Source organism: Rattus norvegicus, chromosome 5 (genome assembly GCF_036323735.1).
Source record: "Rattus norvegicus strain BN/NHsdMcwi chromosome 5, GRCr8, whole genome shotgun sequence".
NCBI classification, from domain to species: Eukaryota; Metazoa; Chordata; class Mammalia; order Rodentia; family Muridae; genus Rattus; species Rattus norvegicus.
The window spans coordinates 68,811,696-68,831,120 of NC_086023.1; the positions used below are offsets into that span (position 1 = coordinate 68,811,696).

At 43.5% G+C, this 19,425-nt stretch overlaps 2 protein-coding genes across 4 annotated transcripts in view; both read right to left on the reverse strand.

Annotated features, from left to right (window-relative positions):
* Positions 1-19,425, reverse strand: part of Grin3a (glutamate ionotropic receptor NMDA type subunit 3A) — a 199,548-nt gene that overhangs the window by 9,363 nt on the left and 170,760 nt on the right. For all 3 annotated transcript variants that reach the window (XM_039109241.2, NM_001198583.2, NM_138546.2), the window contains 1 exon segment: positions 1,592-1,756. In XM_039109241.2, coding sequence (XP_038965169.1) covers positions 1,592-1,756 — 165 coding nt within the window.
* On the reverse strand, positions 10,692-11,687 carry Ppp3r2 (protein phosphatase 3, regulatory subunit B, beta). Its single transcript, NM_021701.2, is given in 2 exon segments — positions 10,692-10,903; positions 11,161-11,687. Coding segments are annotated over 2 exon segments (531 nt in total). The 5' UTR covers positions 11,670-11,687; the 3' UTR covers positions 10,692-10,881.

The window sequence follows — 19,425 nt, forward strand, 5'->3', positions numbered from 1 at the left end:
GTGTGGTAACCCAGCCCCAAAAGAACATGCATGGTATGTACTCATTGATAAGTGGATATTAGCCAAAAAGTTCAGAATACCCAGGACATAAGCCACAGACCCAAAGAAGTTAAACAAGAAGGGAGGCCCAAGTGAAGATTCTTCAATCCCACTTAGAAGGGGGGAACAAAATGATTATGGGAGGCAGAAGGAAGGATGGACCTGGGTGGGAGACGGGAGAGGGGATAGGGGTATAGGATCTTGTATGGGTGGGAAACAGGAGAGAAACCCAGAGGGCCAGGAGAATGAATGGAAATATGCAGTTGCTGGGGCTGGAGGGATAGGGGAAAATCCCTAGGAAATCCCAGAGATCTAGGACGAGGAGTCAATGTGGGTGACTGTAGTGCCCAATAATGTGGATATGGAACCTGAAGAGACCACCTCCAGTAGCCACACAGGACTCCCAGTAGACGGATGGGGACACCAACCCACTCATAAAACTTTTGTCCCAAGGTTGGTGCTGTCTAAAAAGAAAATTAGGGACAAAGATAGAGCAGAGACTGAAGGAGTGGCCAACCAGTGACTGCCCAACTTGAGAGCCATCCATAGACAGGCACCAGTCCCTCACACTGTTAATTATGCTACGCTGTGCTTACAGACAGCAGCCTAGCATAGCAGCCCTCGGAGAGCTGCTACCCAGCAGCTGACTGGGACAGATTAGATGCCTACAGACAAACATTGGACAGAGGCTGAGGACCTCTCTGGAAGAGTTAGGAGAAGGATTGGAGGAACAGAATTGGATGGCAGCCCCATAAGAAGACCAACAGAGTCAACTAATGTGGACCCCAGGGAGCTCCCAGAGACTGAGCCACCAGCCAAAATGGGCTGGTCTGAGGCCCCCAGCACATATGTAGCAGAGGACTGCCTTAGTGGGAAAGGATGTGCCAAATCCTGCAGAGACATGATGCTCCAGGATGGGGTGATACTTGGGAGGGGGGGCCTACCCTCTCAGAGCCAAAGAGGATGGGGGAAGGAACTCTGCAAGGGTGAACTAGGAGGGGAGGACAGCATTTGGGATGTAAATAAAAAATGGTTAATAATAAAAAAGATGTGTCCAAATGATCTGTGTCAACGGTTTTAATCATTTCTGTAAGTTAGGTTTAGATGTCTATTTTACAAAAGAAAACCTTGCATCTCCGAGACATAGCTTCAGGCAAGTAGGCCTCAGAACTCCTGGCAGAGAAACAAAGACCAGGGGAACAGGACCACCTAAAAGCAAATGGGAACTACTTGAGACTCTTACTGGCTTTCACTTTGACATAGAAAAATCTCTGGGGAACAGAATTGTCACATTATCTCTTTAGATGATTTTTTTTTATCATGTGAAACTGGGTTCAAAATAGTTATATTGTATCTTCTATGGGCAGCTGTAGTGTTCCAGGAAAGGAAGGGACACTATGAGTCCTCAGTTTATGGGAGATGTGGAATAAAGGGAGTTCCAGCTCTGAGTGCTTGACCACTCCTCTTTGATCTCTTGCCATTTTCTGGTTGACTAACTTCCTCGAGAATTCTTAAGTATGGGGACTCCGGCCCAAAGCCCCACAGAACTCACCTGACTCGTGTGCAGCCAGTACTGCAGCTTGGATTTGTTTTTGATGCGTGGTAACAGCAGTCTGTGCACTATGTGTTCACCAATGGTGGTCAGGATGGAGAGACCAAATCCTATGCACAACAGCACGAAGAGTCCAGAGAAGTGCTTGATGCCCATTTGCAAAGTCTGCAAGACAGGAGAGGCCTTGAGTGCCATCGTGGCCCATGCTCTTTCGCTCTTTTAATTCACTGCGTAGTCCTTAGCGGACCCTTCCTCCCTGGGTGGATTCCACTATACTCCGCCCCCACCCTGCCCCACCCCACGAAGGACACACCCAGTGTGCTGAGCACAGCCTTGGCGTGCTGCTTCCGCATGGATCTCACCCGGTGTCATCCCTCTGAGCCTGGGCTATGTAAGAGGAATGAAGATGGTAACTGTTGGCTGTGTGAAATAGTTGAGTAGCTGCGAAAGAACCTCTTTCAGGAGCAGAGGAGGAATCAATTTAAGGAGAAAAGACCATGAGCTGAATAATCACGGAAGCTAGACCTTGCAGGGAATGTCAGGATCCTTTAGTTAAAGGACTTAATAGCTGTTAGCTATTGAAATATACCAGTGACATACAGAAAGCTGGACTAGGCCCCAGAATGAGGCAGCTGTGGAGAGGGAAAGTCTGCTGGCTTTTTGTGAGCGGTTTTACAGCTTTGGGGTCAAGTTCTTGTATGACACAGTGATAAGCCTTTGCATGGTGTCATCATTAATAATTAGTGCTCAAAATGTTATTGCTACAGATACAGTGAGAGCCACTTTTGGATTTCAACATTCGAATCGTCAAACATTCAGCAAAATAATTTCTTTTAATCAGGGACTGTCAAGATGAGGAAAAACATAACTCACACTGGGTCACCTTGCCAATAAACACACACACACACACACACTTCCTGTATTCTGGTATAAAACAAAATCTCGGTTCTTTCGTATTATCCCAATAGCTAGTAAATTGTCATGGGCTTACACATCTCTTCATTAAATTTTTTTATACCTACACATTATCAGGCTAACAGAAAGGTTTTATTTTATTTTGTGTATGTGGGTCTTCTGCCTGCACATATGTCAGTACATACATGCAAATGTCCACAGTCAGCGGAAGAGGGTGTTGGACCCCTGGAATGGAATTAAAGAGAGCTGTTAACTTCCACATAGGCGCTGAGAACTTAGCCCTGGTCCTCTGGCAGGGCAATGCATGCTCTTCACCATGTGTTTCCAGTTCTGTTTACTTTCTGGTTTTTTTGGGACAGGATTTCACTGTGTGGTCCTGGCTGTCCTGTTTATGTTTTAACTAGGCATTTCATAGGCATGCCAAAGTCTACTTGTGTGTATTCCGATTGTGATCTTACAGTACTCCTTTAAACATTAATTATCTCCATCCGTTTCACGTATGAGGAGTCTAGCAATTGTTATGCTCCCACAAATCCCACACACTAATATTTGGGGAAGGTACAGGCCACAGGTACAGGTAGACATCTGCGCTTTCTGTCAAGTGAGCCTCTCTTGCAGGTATCCTTCGTTATCTGATTTCTCGCTATGTATTCTCCATGACAAGCTGCCAAACATTTTTATTCAAAAACTCAGCATCCGAGTAGAAAGTCCTCTACCCTCTGTCTGTGGGCATCAACCCAAATGCTTGTGTCTGAGTCTGAGGGATAAGGTAGAGGGCTGAGGCTGTAACTCAGCTTTTTTCTCCTTGGTCATCGTGCTTGTTTGTTGTCAACTCGATGCAAAGTAGAAGTCCTCGATGGCATCTCAGGTGGGGAGTCGTTTCCATCAGATTGGCCTGTGGGAAAGTGTGGAGGGATGGCAGTGGTGCCACCACTGGGTGTTGGGCTGTGTGAGGGGGCCTTGGCTTGTGTAGAAAGCAAGCCGGGCAAGCAAGCCATGGAGAGCAGACCAGGAAGCAGCTTTGCTTCATGGTTCCTCTCCTCTCCTCTGTTCCTGCTTTGACTTCCCTCAGCTCTGTGACATAAACCCTTTCCCCTTCCAATTTGCGTTTAGTCATTGTTTTATCACACAGTGAAAAGTATACCAGATTAGTCATGTTCTCTTAAATGTGCTGTGCACTTGTTTTGCTGCCTGCACCCTGGTAACAGAGCACTGGCCTAGGCTACATAACTCCCTTAGCTCAATCTTTAGCACAACCAATCGATCAATCGATCAATCAATCAATCAATATCTCAGGTTAAAAAATAGATAATAAATATCTCAGGTTAAAAATAGATAAATAATAAGTGTCTCAGGATAAATGCTTCAGACTGTGCAGCCATCCTTGGTGGGTTATGATATCACAGTCCACACGCTGCGCATTAGGGATATACATGCATCGATGTCTAAATAAGAGAATTTTCGTGGTAATTAAGAAGCGCAGTTGTGGTTTTGAATCAAGTGGGGATGTGGTTTGTGCTTCCCTGTGAGAGATGTGGAAAACACTGCTCATCACAATTTTAAGAACGAGCTAGATCTAGATAGAGGGAGATGCCTGTAATTATCAAGTGTGTGCTTTCTGCCTAGACCGTGGACGCTTTCAGGAAAACGTAGAGGCCAAGACTAACAATTTTTTTTTCTTTTTTGGTGCCCAAACTCGGTTTTGTATCTTGCTCATATGTTGACACTTGGAACAGCCATTCCCAAGCTTCCAGCAAGGAATGCTATGAAAGTATTTCATTCATTGTTTGAATCTTACACGTTGGTGATGTTTCCATGCAACTGGCCCTTCTTCGCATTCACAGGCTGTCCACAGTGCACAGCAAGCATCCTGTCTCATTCCACTGGTTCTCTATGTCTGCAATTCGTTGCTTCCAACTACTCTCCTCTCACTCTGGCATGGACCCACTGTAGTCAGGTTGTTGTCCAGCTGCCTCACTGTGAGCCATTATATAGTTTTGGGGGTGCTTCTCCCTCTTGGTTCCACTTTAGTCCCCATTGTCAATCCTCATCTCTGTGACGGTAATTGATGTCATGATTCTAATTCCTTGCTATGCTTATTTTTAATCCAGATTTATGACTTTAAATGCCATCGATATGCTAATGGTTTCCAGGAATTAAGGACTTTGTTCTTCAAGTCTCTACTCAAGCTCTTTGGGTATCCCCAATATATCACATTTAACATATTAAAAGCAAACTCCTTTGAATGGAGGTACCCTACATGGATGCTATTAGAAGCTATAACAGCTAGTAAGTAAAAATCCCAGTAAGTGGGTCACATGCCTCTCAGTTGTTGGTAAAGGAAACCCCAGAGGCCTTCCAAACAACACAGGCTATTGCCTCTGCTCTTGGTTGCTCACCAGAACTGGATGATCTATTACCAAATATACGACACGCTTTGGTTTCAGGACCTGGAGAAAACAATTGAAGCTGATCAAAAGCTTACTCCCTGCTGACTAGTTTACAGTTCTGCCAGGTGCTATTCAGGCCACTGAAAGAGAACAGACTGGAGCTTGGGTGCTATAGTACCAATCTACTAGGCAACATGTGCCCATTGGTGCAATAATGGCATGGCCATTATGGGAGTGATTGTTTTCTACTTGGATTTGAGGCCTTGCGTGCAAGAAGAAATATAAGGGGTCAAAGCCTAAAAGGGCATCTACTGTTGTTTGACTAAATGGACGTTGTTAAACTATCTTCTTAGTAGTTATGTTTTCGACTTTCAGCCTTGGTCAAGGAAGATTGTGCTTGTGGTGGGCACTGGTTAATGCAGACCAAAGTTGGCCAGAGTGCTGAGAAGACTCTTGAGTATGTTCAGCCCTAAATGGAACGTCTATATCACCCTCTCCAAAACTCTGGAAACGCAACAAAAGGGGAAATGGAGAATGATGAGGAGTGCTGTGCCACTCTTTTCTGTACACGCACTGCAGTGTTTCTTGTATAAGACTGAGCCCATCAACAGTCCATGTGGATAGAAGAAGTAGTCATGAGGCTCCACCCCCTTCTGAGGAGTTATAAGCAGTTTGAGATTACTGTATCCTGTTAATATAAAGAAAAATATTTTTGGGACAGAGTGTCATATTGTAGCTTAGGCTGTCCTGGAACTCACTATACAGTTCAAAATGTCAGTTAACTCAAGGAAATCCTCCTGCATCCATCTCCTGAGGGTTGGGATCATAGGCATGAGCTACTATGCTTGGCTTCACACAATTGCTTTAAAATTCTTTTTTCCTATGAACTAAGGTAATTGGTAATTTATATATATATATATATATATATATATATATATATATAACATTTTTCTAAAGTGGCAAGTATACACTATTTTTGAACAACTGTCTTAAAAGTGATCTTTTTAATTTCTAAAAATTAGTCATCTATTACCTCCATGGATTAAGTCTTTTTTTTTCTTTTATCCTGATTTACTACCAAACTACCACGATTATCTTTATGATAAATATTGTTGCAGTAAAAATGTCTGCACCAATTTAAATATATTTAGATCACTGAGATAAATATGCTGTGAGTGTGGTTATCAAACCAATAGTCACAACTATATTGGTAATCAATAATATCTGAAATGACCCTTAAAAATGGCAGAAACCAGACTCGGTGCCAGCCAAGGTACAAGATGCTGCAAAGCTCAGATCCCCATAACCTCACCAACTATGTTTTGTAAGTAGTTTTTCTGGTCCCCCATTCCCCCTTTCTGGTGGGAACATTAAACCCATGACTACATGTGTGCTGTGCAAGCATCAAACCCATGACTACATGTGTGCTGTGCAAGCATCAATCCCATGACCACATGTGTGCTGTGCAAGCATCAATCCCATGACCACATGTGTGCTGTGCAAGCATCAATCCCATGACTACATGTGTGCTGTGCAAGCATCAATCCCATGACCACATGTGTGCTGTGCAAGCATCAATCCCATGACTACATGTGTGCTGTGCAAGCATCAATCCCATGACTACATGTGTGCTGTGCAAGCATCAATCCCATGACCACATGTGTGCTGTACAAGCATCAATCCCATGACCACATGTGTGCTGTACAAGCATCAATCCCATGACCACATGTGTGCTGTGCAAGCATCAATCCCATGACCACATGTGTGCTGTGCAAGCATCAATCCCATGACCACATGTGTGCTGTGCAAGCATCAATCCCATGACCACATGTGTGCTGTGCAAGCATCAATCCCATGACTACTTGTGTGCTGTGCAAGCATCAATCCCATGACTACTTCTGTGCTGTGCAAGCATCAATCCCATGACTACATGTGTGCTGTACATCTTGCCCACTGGCTATACCCTACTCCAATTTAAGTGTTGTAATTAGTATTTGATGGTTGAATATTTTCCCATGTTTATTTTTCCTGCCTTATGTGTAGATCATGTTTGCATTTTCTGCTTTTGTATGAATTTCAGACATAAGACTTAATTTGAAAAGCTATTGACTTTTCCTTTCTATGCTTTTCCAATATTTTTTTTAAATTTTATTCCATAAAATTTTGGAATTGCTTGGGTGTGTTTGTCTTCTCCACAAGCTTCTATTGTTCTGGTTGTTTTGAAAACTGTTTTGTGTTTGGGGGTGATTTGGAGGAATGCTGATCTTTTCAGTCTGTTGAGTTTTTATGCTAGGGAACAGAGCTATGTTAAGTTTTCTTTAGGACTTTCAACTGTCCCAATATGTCAGAGGTTTATCCCCTAAAGGGTCACTTGCATTTTAGAAAAGCCGGCATCCCTTTTAGCTAAATTTTCAATTTTATTTAAAAATCCTTGTGTGCCTGTGCTGAGTGTGTGGGAGTGCATGTTTCTTCACACGCTGCGATTAAAGCCATGTGCTACCTTGCCAGGCAATTGTTGGGTTTAAAAAATCTGGCAAAAACCATATTGTAAAGCTGCCATTATCAGCAGCAACAATGCAAATTTATGGATTAGATTAAGCTCGTCAGAAACGTCCTCATCTACACAGCTTTAGTGCTCTGCCTATGCACTGCTATTTTTGCTAGAAATAATTTAAAGGTATTGTGACATACTTTATAAGTCATAATCATTGGAATAGGTAATCCTGAAAAGGATTCCAGATTCTGGGAATACAGCCAAGCATGCATGGGTTAAGACCTCATGCCTAGCATCCCACCCTCTCACCCCTCTCCCAAATATGCAGTCTAATTCTCAGACTAGCAGCTACATTTCTATTCTTGGATGCCATTTCTAGAGCACGATTGACTTGGACTACAAACCAACTGTGCTGAGGCTGCTTTTTTCCCTTCTGTTTCAAAAAGAGCCATCCACTAGTGGCTTGGACATTGTAACATATGGTAGAGAGCAGACACTATCCATTACCATAAAATCATAACGATATGTTGTTACTAATGTGTATACCTTCGGAGCACATTGCTGTTATCAGTTTAATTTAAATTCAGCCACTTGTTCCTCAATCTAAGGTGAATGTGGAAGGCAGTTTAAAACTATGTCGAGGGGCTGGAGTGGTACCCTGGTAATTGGCATGAGTTCAATTCTTGGAACTCATGTAAAGGAACTGGGCATGGTGGTGTAACGCTTGTAATCCCAGGGTGGAGACAATGGAGGCAAGAGAGTCTCTGGAGCTCACCAAACAGCCAGCTTAATCTCAATAGTGACCCGCTGGTCCTGGTGGGATGCATTCTCTTAAAATACAAGGTAGATAGTTTCTAAGGAACAACATCAAGGGAAGACCTCCTGTTCTCATGCACACATACACACTTGTCTTGTACACTCGTTCACACACACATACATGCATGCATACACACACATACATGCACACAGACACACACACTTTTTAAATACATCTGTTTCTTTGCAGTACATGATACTGAAGAGGTCTGGGCCTCTTGCTCCTTGACAAACAGTTAATTTGTTAGTTCCTCGTTTCTCTTATGAAAATTGGATTGAGACCAGATTATATTAATAAGATTATTAATAATTTGAGACACATGAATATAGGAACCAAAAAAATAAGAGGAATTTAATAGGATAGAAAGCAAGCTCAGTCTTCGTGGTCTTAAATCTTTCCATTCTTCTTACCAGGTTCATGTCCACGGACAAGATTGTCTCTGTCATTTGTAAAGCTGAGATGAGGGTACTACTATCTCAGTGTTGATCAAACGACATCACATCACACAAGTTATGACAAAAGTTAGGAGCTGATTGCCGCATCCACACCAATTCTTACTGTCACTCTAAGAAATAGAACTATTGGTTGGTGAAAACTTGGAAGTTCACTGGAAGAAAAAAATGCATTCTAACTCTGAAGTAAATATAATCCATTTCCCCAAATACCTAGCCAGATCCCTTTTGTTCCAAAACCAGAAACAAGTACTCGGTCCAAAGTTATTGCTACAAAGCTTTATGTAGCTACAATATGGCTGAGTGATTAACTTATTCCAGCTACGTCAAAAGAGTTTCCTTGTTAAATATGAACAGTTAACCAATTATACTTCAAATTCTTGGTCATCATTTCAAATTTTTCCTATTTGAAAGTGTATGTGTCCAGAGTTACGGTGTTTGATCTCAGGAGATCTTTGTGGTTTGTGTTCACCTTTCTCACTAAAATTTCCTCTCAAAGTCAGATATGTCAGGCTAGGATGAAAGCCTGTCTTTCAGGTGTTCTTTATGTCTCCAATTGAGAAGTCCGTGGTGTGTTCTGCACATGTGTAGTGAGGAGGGCCTTGGCATCTGTTCCTGTCGTTTCCTTTCTGGGCCAGGGTTATATAGATGTCCAGTTAATTTTAGAGCAGTGGTGGCTGGATGTTAAGAAGCGAGGATCCCATCTTGCAGATGGGGGGCGAGGGAGAGGCAGGGAAGTCAGTAGAGTGACTTTACAAGTTCTCTGTTTATTCCTGAGAGTAAACTTAGGCGGAAGGACACACAGGCCAGGGTGATCGTATTCACCTATAAGAGGCGTGGTTATAGTTGTCTAACTGAACCCATACCCTGGGCTATTTGGCTATCTTAACTATTGTCAAATGGGGTTGGCTCCACAGTTACAGGGATGACATTGCTTGCACAACCCAAACAGATGTTTTAGGATGGAAAAGGAAGTATGGAGTCAGGGCTTCCTGTTCCTGTGGATCTTAGGTAAAGTCTAATATAGAAAGCTTTGCCTTGGGGATAGATGGGCACATCGACAGTCATGAAATCTGTGGATTCCTGCTCCCCAAGACTAGTTGTCAGTTTCTTTAAAATAGATAAACTATAATATAATATATACAATAAACTGGGAATAGTTAAGTGGTACCTTGACTGGGTAAGTGTAGTAAGAGTTTATTTCACTGTTCCGGTTTTGGGAGTTTTAGGAGGCTTCACTATAGGGAGTGATCTGTGAAGCAGTAGATGCTGGCACACTGGCATGAGGTGTTCCAGGGACTTCTTATACTCTGTGGATTGACAATAGTCTAAGGGGCTTCAGAGAGCTAGTAAACTTATGGGGACAAACTGTAGTATTAAACTGACTTGTTCCTTTTCATGCTGTGCTATCTAACATTGCTGATCCCAGGCCACCAACAAGAACTAAGTGACTTGCTGAGAGACTTGTGTCACATTACTTGTCTAGAATCAACAAGTTCTGGCACTTCTTAGGGTACTAGTTTAAGGATTCTGGCACTCTGAGCTGGATGGTACTGTGGGGGAACCATCCTGGGATAAGACAGCTCTTGGCTTCTCTGTTAGGAACCAGATCTGATTCTCAGAAGCAAACCAAACGGATGTTACTAAGTTTCATTTTGCTTGGAGTCTGTATTTCTCATCATCCATAACAATAGCATTTCCACTCAGTGGGAAAACAGACTCGCCCATTCTCTCCAATCAGGTATGGGATGAGAGGACTCTTTCTGGGGAGGATGTTGCTCCATCTGACCAAAATTCTGCCTTTTCTGAAACCCGAAATACTGCAAACCTGCTGAACCAAGCTGGTGGGCTAGCCATTTGGTCCAGCTTTAGCCAATTTCACATGAACACTGAGGCTACTTTCTGGTGTGCTGAAGCACTGAGACAGAATCTCCCGTTCAGACTTCTATCCCTCAGATTGCTGGGTGCGTCATGGAGAGTCAGGGTGCATCTTGCTATGGAGTTATTTGTGCTCAGAGAGAGATTAAAGGATGCTAGGCAAAGATAAATATATTTCTGCTAGTTGTTACAACAGGAAGTTAACAATCTGTTTGTTAAAAAGTCTGAATGCCACAGGTAAACGAAAGGAGTTCCTAATACTCCATGAGAATTGTTGTCTTCTCCCATGTACACAACCTCGAGAAAGAAAGGCACAGATGTACACCTCTCTTATTTTTAAGCTTTTAGTCTTCTTGACCGTGATCTCTAAAACAAAGAAAAAAGCATTTATAAGAATCATTTCAATTTTTGATTTCCCTCCTTGCATCCCACTTTCTGTAGTCATTGAGAGTTGAATTAATAACATTGCATGGATGATAGCGGCAGAGGGAAACACTTCCGGGTTAGTCGGGCAGACAGCTGGATATAGATCTTGAGAGACAGAGAAGAAAGCTATCTATGTTGAGGGGAGCCCTTAAACAAAACAAAACAAAACAAAACAAGCAAACCAGCACAAAACTCACACAAACACGACCAATTTCTTGTGGATCTCCATGGTTCTGACCACATCACGGAACTCTTCAAAGGATATCCGGCCATCACCATCCTTATCCAGGACCAAGATGCTTTTGTCCACCAGCTGCTGCAGCTGCCAGTCCTTGAGGTTGTTTCCCACCATCATCTTAAGCACCTGGAAGAGCTCCCCGTTGGAGATGAAGCCATCATTATCCATGTCGTAGATTCTGAAGGCGAACCTTAGCTTCTGCTCTTCGTCACCCTTGACGCTGAACTGGGAGGTGCCCACGATGAACTCGCGGAAGTCCACTTCCCCGTTGCCGTCTGTGTCAAAGATGTCGATCACTCGGCCCACCAGTGGATTCTGCTGCAGCTCAGGCAGCGACATGAACTCGTCTACGCTCAGGGAGCCCGATTTGTCCAAGTCCATCTTCTTGAAGCTTCTGCCCAGCCTTTTAATCTCGTCGTGGTCGAAGTGGGTGCCCATCTCAGAATGGTAACTGGCCTCATTTCCCATGGCGAGGCAGTGGGGCTGACAAAGGCAGCGGAGGGAGGAGACAGCAGGGCAGACAGTGCTACCGTTGGCCTGGGCAGCACGCGAGGGGCACGCGGGAGACAGAGGTGGGCAGCAGGGAGGGAAGGTGAAACTCAGGGAGAACAGCAAGGCAGGAAATAGAGACTGGAATGGAAAGAGGGACAAACTGGGGGCTACCCAGGCCAGGGAAAGCAACTGGGCTGTCCTCTCCAATGCTGTTTCCCTTATAATTTCCATCTCTGCTGGAAATTATTTTCTTTTTCATCTCCCTTTCCCAAGAAACCTGAGCCCCAAGGGAAATAGAGACATATCTAGATAATCCACATAGTTTGACAGACATTATATACACGACAGACATATGTTAAATGACTCGGTGAAGGTAGCATCAGACTGCTGCTTCCTTTGCAGGCCTGGTGTAACTGCCAGATACAATGATAGTCCAAGCACTGTGATATGAGATGTATTGCCTATAATTCCTGGGCAAAGCCAGACCGGCATCCACCTGGACCTTTCTCAGGACCCGAGGTTCAGGGGATTCTTAAGAAAACAGAATTCCTTATTCAGGAGTACAGACATCAATATACTCTTGAGAAATTAAAAATAAAAACCTTATTAAAGGCGATAAGAATCACGGTTCCCTAGAACATGCCGCTGTTGCTCTGTGATTTATCTCCATGATTGTGGTCTGGTGCCTGGGGCTGGCTGTCCCACAGAGCATGTATCGATCTTCTGTAGAGTATCCTGGGAAGGTCTGTGTGTGCAGCTTACAGTATTCCCGTCCTCCTCCCTTGCTTCCACTAGGTTTGTTCTCTCAGCCCAAGTTAATCTTTCTTTTCTTTGGAGTAGTAACTCCGATTCTCAAAACTGTATTTAAAAAAAATACATGTGGTCCGAGAACAATCCAGTTGGAAGGGACTTGGGAGAACTTCAGGGGGCCTAAATCAAAATACAGGAGGCAAACATACACTTACTTCAAAAAAAAAACCAAACAAACAAACAAAAAAAACAAAACCAAGGGCATATCGTGTCTTATGGTCTTTAGTTTAGGCGAGGATCAGCTGGAAGGTTAGCACCGTGCTGCTGATGGACTCTTACTCCTCTGAAAATAAAAGCCCCACGTAAATACCTCCTTCTATAAGTTGCCTTTGCCATGATATTGATCACAGCAACAGAAAACTAATTAGGCATTAGTTAATTTTACAGACTTTATGTTTTTTAATTGTGTGTATGTGGAGACAGGTGTGCATGGGAGTGAAGATGTCCACGGAGGTGAGAAGAGGAGGGCCTTGGGCCCCCTGGAGCTGCAGTTACAGGGAATGGTGAGCCAACTTTTGTGGGTGCTGGGAACCAAACTCAGGTCCTCTGAAAGAGCAGTGCATTCTGTTGCCTTTAAAAAACAAAACAAATACCCTTCACCCAACCTAAGCTGCGGTGTTTTACTGGAGATGCATTTTGCCTTATTTGCATGTGTTCTAGCTGCTCAGTAAAACTAAACGGGTATAGTTTGTGTTAAAAAAAATTTATTTTTGTAACGTTAAAGAGAATCACTAAGATGGCAAAGCTCTATGTAATCTCGGCACTTGGGAGACCGAGGCAGGAGGATTAGGAGTTCTAACTGGTGAGTTACACAGTGTGACCATTCCCAGAAGGGTGTGGGTAGACATCGACTTAAAGTATTAGATGTTGAAATGATTGCTGATCTTGACTCTCCCCAGCACCCTACTTAATGCCCCTTCTAGAGCACCAAGATTTTTTCTAGATTTGTTGGGGGTGGCGGGGTGGGGATAGGCAAGTCCCGAAAGGACTTGATGTTAGTTTTATCCTATGAAAAGCAAATTGGGTTAATAGCACTCGGTGCAGATCCATGAGGATTAGGGCTGAGGTTGGCTAGTACGTTCACTGTTATATTAGTCAATATTATTTTTATAGACTCTGTTACTATAAGCAACATCTAAAAGCGAGAGTATCTGGCATGTTATCATACATGTGCATTTAACAAACGTTTGTTAGAAAAGAGCTCTAACAGATGCTCAGTCACCTGCACAGGCTTTAGTGGATATAACCTGGTACATCTTCTGGTGTAGGTCATAGAATGAGAGTGAGAACAACCTCTGACTTCAGCATCCGTATCAGGAGCAGCACTAACCTTTGTCCAGAAAGTTCCAGTAAGAAGGCTGGGCCCATTAACCCATATCAGTGGACAGATCTCTACCAGAGAATTGCAGACTAGTTCCCTGAGAACCACCTCCCTCACCCCCTAGTCAAGGAACCAGCCCTATGGCCACCCTACCACAGGGTGAAGTTCTGACCCCTGTGTAAAGTCCCCTCTTTAGGCAACCTGGTGGTCTCCCACTCCTGGGAGGCTACCATATTGACGCCGAACTTAGTACAGACACCCAATCGGCATAGCGCACTACACCCCAGAACTCCTGGACTCAAGCGATCCTCCTGTCTCAACCTCCTGAGTAGCTGGGACTGCAGGTGTGCACCATGGCGCCCAGCAAGGTCAAGTTTCTATGTCACATCAAAAGCATGTGTGAAGCCCCGAGTGGTCTTAGGAAAGGGTATAGAGGTGGTGGCCAAGCTATAGTAGTAAAGTTAAGAGGTAGGGGACAAAAAGCTTGGGGGTGGTGTAGTGAGCTCAGCTAGGGTTGGTAGCTGTTCAGAACACATGTCCACATGGGCCTGTCCCTCCTACCTAAGCTGCTGTCTGTATCCAGCAGGGGTGAGGAGCACAAGGGTGCCGGGCATTGAGGGTACAGGGTAGGAAGGCCTTTCGATGGTAAGAAAGCAGAATCTAGGGCAACAGCTACCCCACTTTCATGTTCTAGGCCCTGGAGAGGGGGATCTTCAAATGTAGGCAAGCTAGAGGAAGACATCAGCTTTGCTGAGTACCACCTACATCCTCTCACTTGGCCAAAGAGGATGCAAAATCACATTGTCTGCTCAGGACCAGGCGGCTGATGAGAGAGGCGTGATGAGACACGAGGCAGATAAGACTTGGTGTTCCCTGAGGGTCCTAGACGAGTCTGGTAGTCTAAACGAGAATGACTCCCAAAGGTCATTTGTTTGAATACTAGGTCTGGCCTCCCGTACACGTATATGTTTGAGTTCTTGGTCCCCAGTTTGGTGGAACTATTTGATTGGGATGAGTGGCCTTGGTGGATGAGATGCCCCTGGAAGCAGGCTTGAAGCTTCAAAAACCCCATCCATTTGCCGTGTGCTGTCTGTCTCCTATCATGGATCAGAGTCCTCTGCTGGTCCTGCTGCCTGCGATCTTGGCTCTATCACGAACTCGAACCTTCTGATGTTGTAAGCCCAATTCAATGTGTTCTTTGGTAAGCTGCATTGGGCATGGTGTTTTGTTTCATCAATAGGAGAGTAGCTAATATAACAGGTTGAGGGTAGGGACTTTCATTCACTAACAATGACAAACAACTGACTCTTATCACACATTGGGTGTGACTCTATTCCATTCAGCAAAGTGTAAGGAGTCCAGGTCAGACAGTACGTCTGCCAAGTGAGACAGACCTAAGGAGTCAAGACAGTTTCATTTTGTTAAAAACGATTGTATTTTTATCAAAAGCTGCATGTGAACTAGAGCAAGTTGGAAAAAAAAAAAAGAGAAAAGAAAGAGGACTAGAGCGAAGGCCAGGTGGACTTCATGGACAATGGTGACATTCTGCTGCTGCCCAATGCTCTACGGACCTCCCGTCTTTGGCTTTGGCTCTTCCTTTAGCCTCCTAGGACTTCTCATTTCTGGTGTGTAGACCTTAACAATGGTCACCAGGCAGCCACAGGTTCCTTACAGCCTTTCCCTGCATAGTTCTTTGGCATTTATTGCTGTAAAGGAGCCATCAGCCAGCTGTAATCCGTGTGTGTTACCACGAGGCAGAATCGATGCCTATAACCCCAGAGCCAGGAAGGCAGAGACAAGAGAATTCCTGAGGTCTGCTTGCCAGCCAGCCTAACCTACTAGGTGAGTTCCAGCCCAGTAATAGACGACATGTCAGAGAGGAGGATGATGCCTGAGGAAGGACACCCCAGGCTGACTTCCGGCCTCCAGCCATATGCATACATGTATCCACCTGACAGACCACCCAGACACATGCACATACCTACTGCATGTGATTATTGTGATGGGCCGATTAGGAGGAGAAATGTTTTGTGAGGGGAAATTCAGTCACAAGAATTAGCTGATTTCACGATTGGATAGACACTGTTGGGGAGATGGTGCCACTTCATAAATGCTCCCATGTACAGAAGGATTCCTTTTGGTTCCTACATTGTAGAGAATTCAACACCGTGGTGAAAGCTGGAGTAGTCAGTCACTGTGTGGTTGAGTTCCCTGTTGCTCCACATTTCCTAAACTTTGTAGTTTGGCACCACAAGGAGATTCCAGCCATTGCCTCCGTTTTCTCTAGCCATTCATTATTCTTAGATATTTCCATGGAAAACTCCATTTGTTCCTTGTTCTGTGTATCACCGCGGAGTGTGCAGAATGTAGTAAATTAAAAGGGTTGATTGATTGATTGATTTGGAAGAAACCGGAAACCCGATGCCACTTCTCTTTTAACAAGGCATTTCTCCTTAGTTTCATTTCTCCTCAAGGATTTTCAGATTAAAAGCGACGAGACAGTCACGAGCGTGAGTAACTGAAAAAACCACCGGAATAGGCATGCGCTTAGTCTCTCAGGCCTAGAAACTTTGCAGGAAGTCCTGAGCCTCTCCCGGAAGTACTTCCGGTGCTGCCCGGAGCCACACTTAGTAGATCACTATATTGCTGTGAACCGCAGTGTCCTGTGAGGAACTGCAGCTTAAGTTGTAGCTCAGGCCGTGAGCTCAGTTTGTTTTTGAGTATCAGGTTCTCAACCACAAATCAGGAAAGAAAGAATGAAGCCAGAACTTTATTGTAGAAGATACCTTCCGAAGGGAAAGTATCTAAAACACATCTAAAATGGCTGTAGCATACCATGAGCACCCGCCGTATTTGTCTATTTTAAAATTTTCTTCCTCCCTCCCTTTCTTTCTTTCCTCCATGTTTTCTTTCTTTCTATTGCAATGTGGGTGCTGGGAACAGGACCTGGGTCCTCTGGAAGAGCAGCCAGTTCTAACCACTAAGGCATCTCTCTACATTTATTTATTTGTTTGTTTGTTTGTTTGTTTATTTATTTATTTATTTATTTGCTTTGACTAATGCCTTTTATTTTATTTTAATGTCAAACTTAAATCCGTTCAACAGATTATACCGAATATACCCTACAGGCTGGCTGTGTGCCGCCTAATGGGCCTTTTTGTAGTTAAGACAGCACGGTCCTTGGAGTAACTGAGTACTGCCACTGAGCAATCTAGTTTAATGAGCATGTTTTAAAGGTGCGATACTATTTACTTAGTCTTTTTATATTTACCATGTACGTTCGTCAGGAGTGGTCTAGGAGAGGCCAAGGCTAGCAGATAGCCTTTCTGGAGGTGGCCCACCTTTTTTGCATGACTGTGATGGGTGAGCTCTGAGAGGCTAGGTCCCAAGAGATTTCACCTCAGGATTGCTTCTTGCAGCTGATATGCCTTTCCTGTCACTATCGCACAGAATAACAATTCCTGGGCATCAGCCCACCTTATTGGATAGATTTCCTGCAGATCAATGTAAAGATGAATTTTCATGAATTAATGATGTTTAGATGAATTAATGATTTTATAGGGTTCCTGATTTGATTAGAATGATCCTAGGAAGAAAGTTTAAGAGGTGGTTTTGGTTGTTTTGCTAGAAAGATGTAATAAAGTTAGAATCAAGAATAGAATGTGCCCACTCCTCATAAATGGTAAGTAAAGGCTGCATAATAAGAAATACAATGAGCTTTCATAGTTATACTAAAGAGAGACATAGGCTTGGGACAAATTTGTGACCAAGGAAAACTACTCATTCAAGGTCAGATCCAGTGATGAAGCCACAGGTGTACCCTATAATAAGACAAAGCCATATAAAACTATTGTTTTGAACATATAAGGAACATACAGAATGAAACACTACTTTGAACTTAATATCAACATGCTTTTGTAACTCCCATTTTTGTGTAACATTTTATCTATAAGGTAATTTTCTAAGAACTTTTGTCTATAAAAAGGCTAGAGAAAAGATATAAAGATGGTGGGTTGGTGACTTGGGGGGCTCTGCTCCATCCATCCGTCCATCCATCCATCCATCTGTCCATCCATCCAAATGCCTATCTGTCTGTCTATATGTACGTGTGTAGATATATGTGTTTATATGTGAGCATGCATGAACATTTGTGGAATTGCTTGAGACAGGTGCCTGACCTGGCTAAAGTATGTATGTGTGTGGATGTACATGTATCTGTGCATGTTTGCCTGTGTTAAGGATTTTAATTCCTTTCCTTTTCTTCCTCTCTGGTTCGAAAAGAGTTAACCAGCCTGGTCAGTGAGGGGCTCCTGTCTGTCTGGTCAGAGGTGGGAGCAATAAATCCTTTACCTACCTCCTCAAGTTAAGCAACAGGTGTTAAATTGTCTCAAGCCATCAGCTTCTGGCCCCAGAATAAGGAAGAATCAAGAAGAGTGGATATTAATACTAAATAACTTTTACTTTTGCACCCCCGAACACCCCACCCCAGCAGTTGCCTTCCAGAGAGAGTTGCTCAGGCAGGCTCCTGGCATATATTCAAGAGGATTAGAAATCACATGCCTGGCTTTCTTTTGTCATTCTGGGGAAGTTTTTAATATAAGTTCTGACGTGTATAGTTTTAAATTAAGGTTTTAGTTATTTAACAATCCCGTGACCTCTAGCAGAATCAAGTCTCTGATTCACGGTTCATTTGGAGCTGTGAGATGACGATTTCTGACTCATAGACTCATTCCCTAGATTAACTCAGCTAGGGCATGAAGAGCAGGCTCAGTGCCTAGCACAGAATGGGTAGAAGTGATCATTTCTGCCTAGGGTCGACTTGCCTGAATATTCTAATAGACTATTAGAAAGCTGATGACTCAAAGGAAAAATCCACCAAGATGAACTCTCAATCCTCATCTTCGGTTGGTTTATATACAAGTGTGCAATTTCTAGGCTTGAAAGTAAAATGATGCTATCTGGTGCTGGATAGAGGAGCCTTATTTTTTATTATGGCAGCTTGCTATTTTTGTAATATGGTGATTTGGTTGAACACATTAAAGTACAGTAGTAACTGATCTCCCCCTCTTCCTGGATGAGTGGGGAGATGATTAAATGTTGATGTCAGCATCCATGAGCATATTCAGATGAGCTTCTGCTTCTGTTGAAAAGGATGCTGTGTTTGATTGTGGTCCGAAGCTTTGAAGCACTACTTGGCATCTCCTTCCTTGGAGGTCTCACTGTTTAAACATAACAGATTTGATAGCTTGTTGGTAAGGTGAGGTCCAGCTTGTCTCCACTAGGTCATCTTCATGTGAATCCGGTGGTTATACGGTTTTGTTCTAGGGATATTTCATTTTTTTTAATAACGGTTTTAGCTGACATTCATGGAGAGAATGAATCCTTAGAAGTGTGCCACTAGTGAAAGGAAATCCTGTCTAGAGTATGTTTCTTTACAAAGCTGTGTCACACCATCCTTTGGGCCCTCTGCTGGAAAAGTAGAATCAAGTCTCAAATAATGCCTTTTAAATTGTATCCTCTAGTATTATAGATGTAGGACAGTACTGTATCATACCTCTGTGGATGTAAAATAGCTTGTACCTGCTTTATGATACGTAGTAG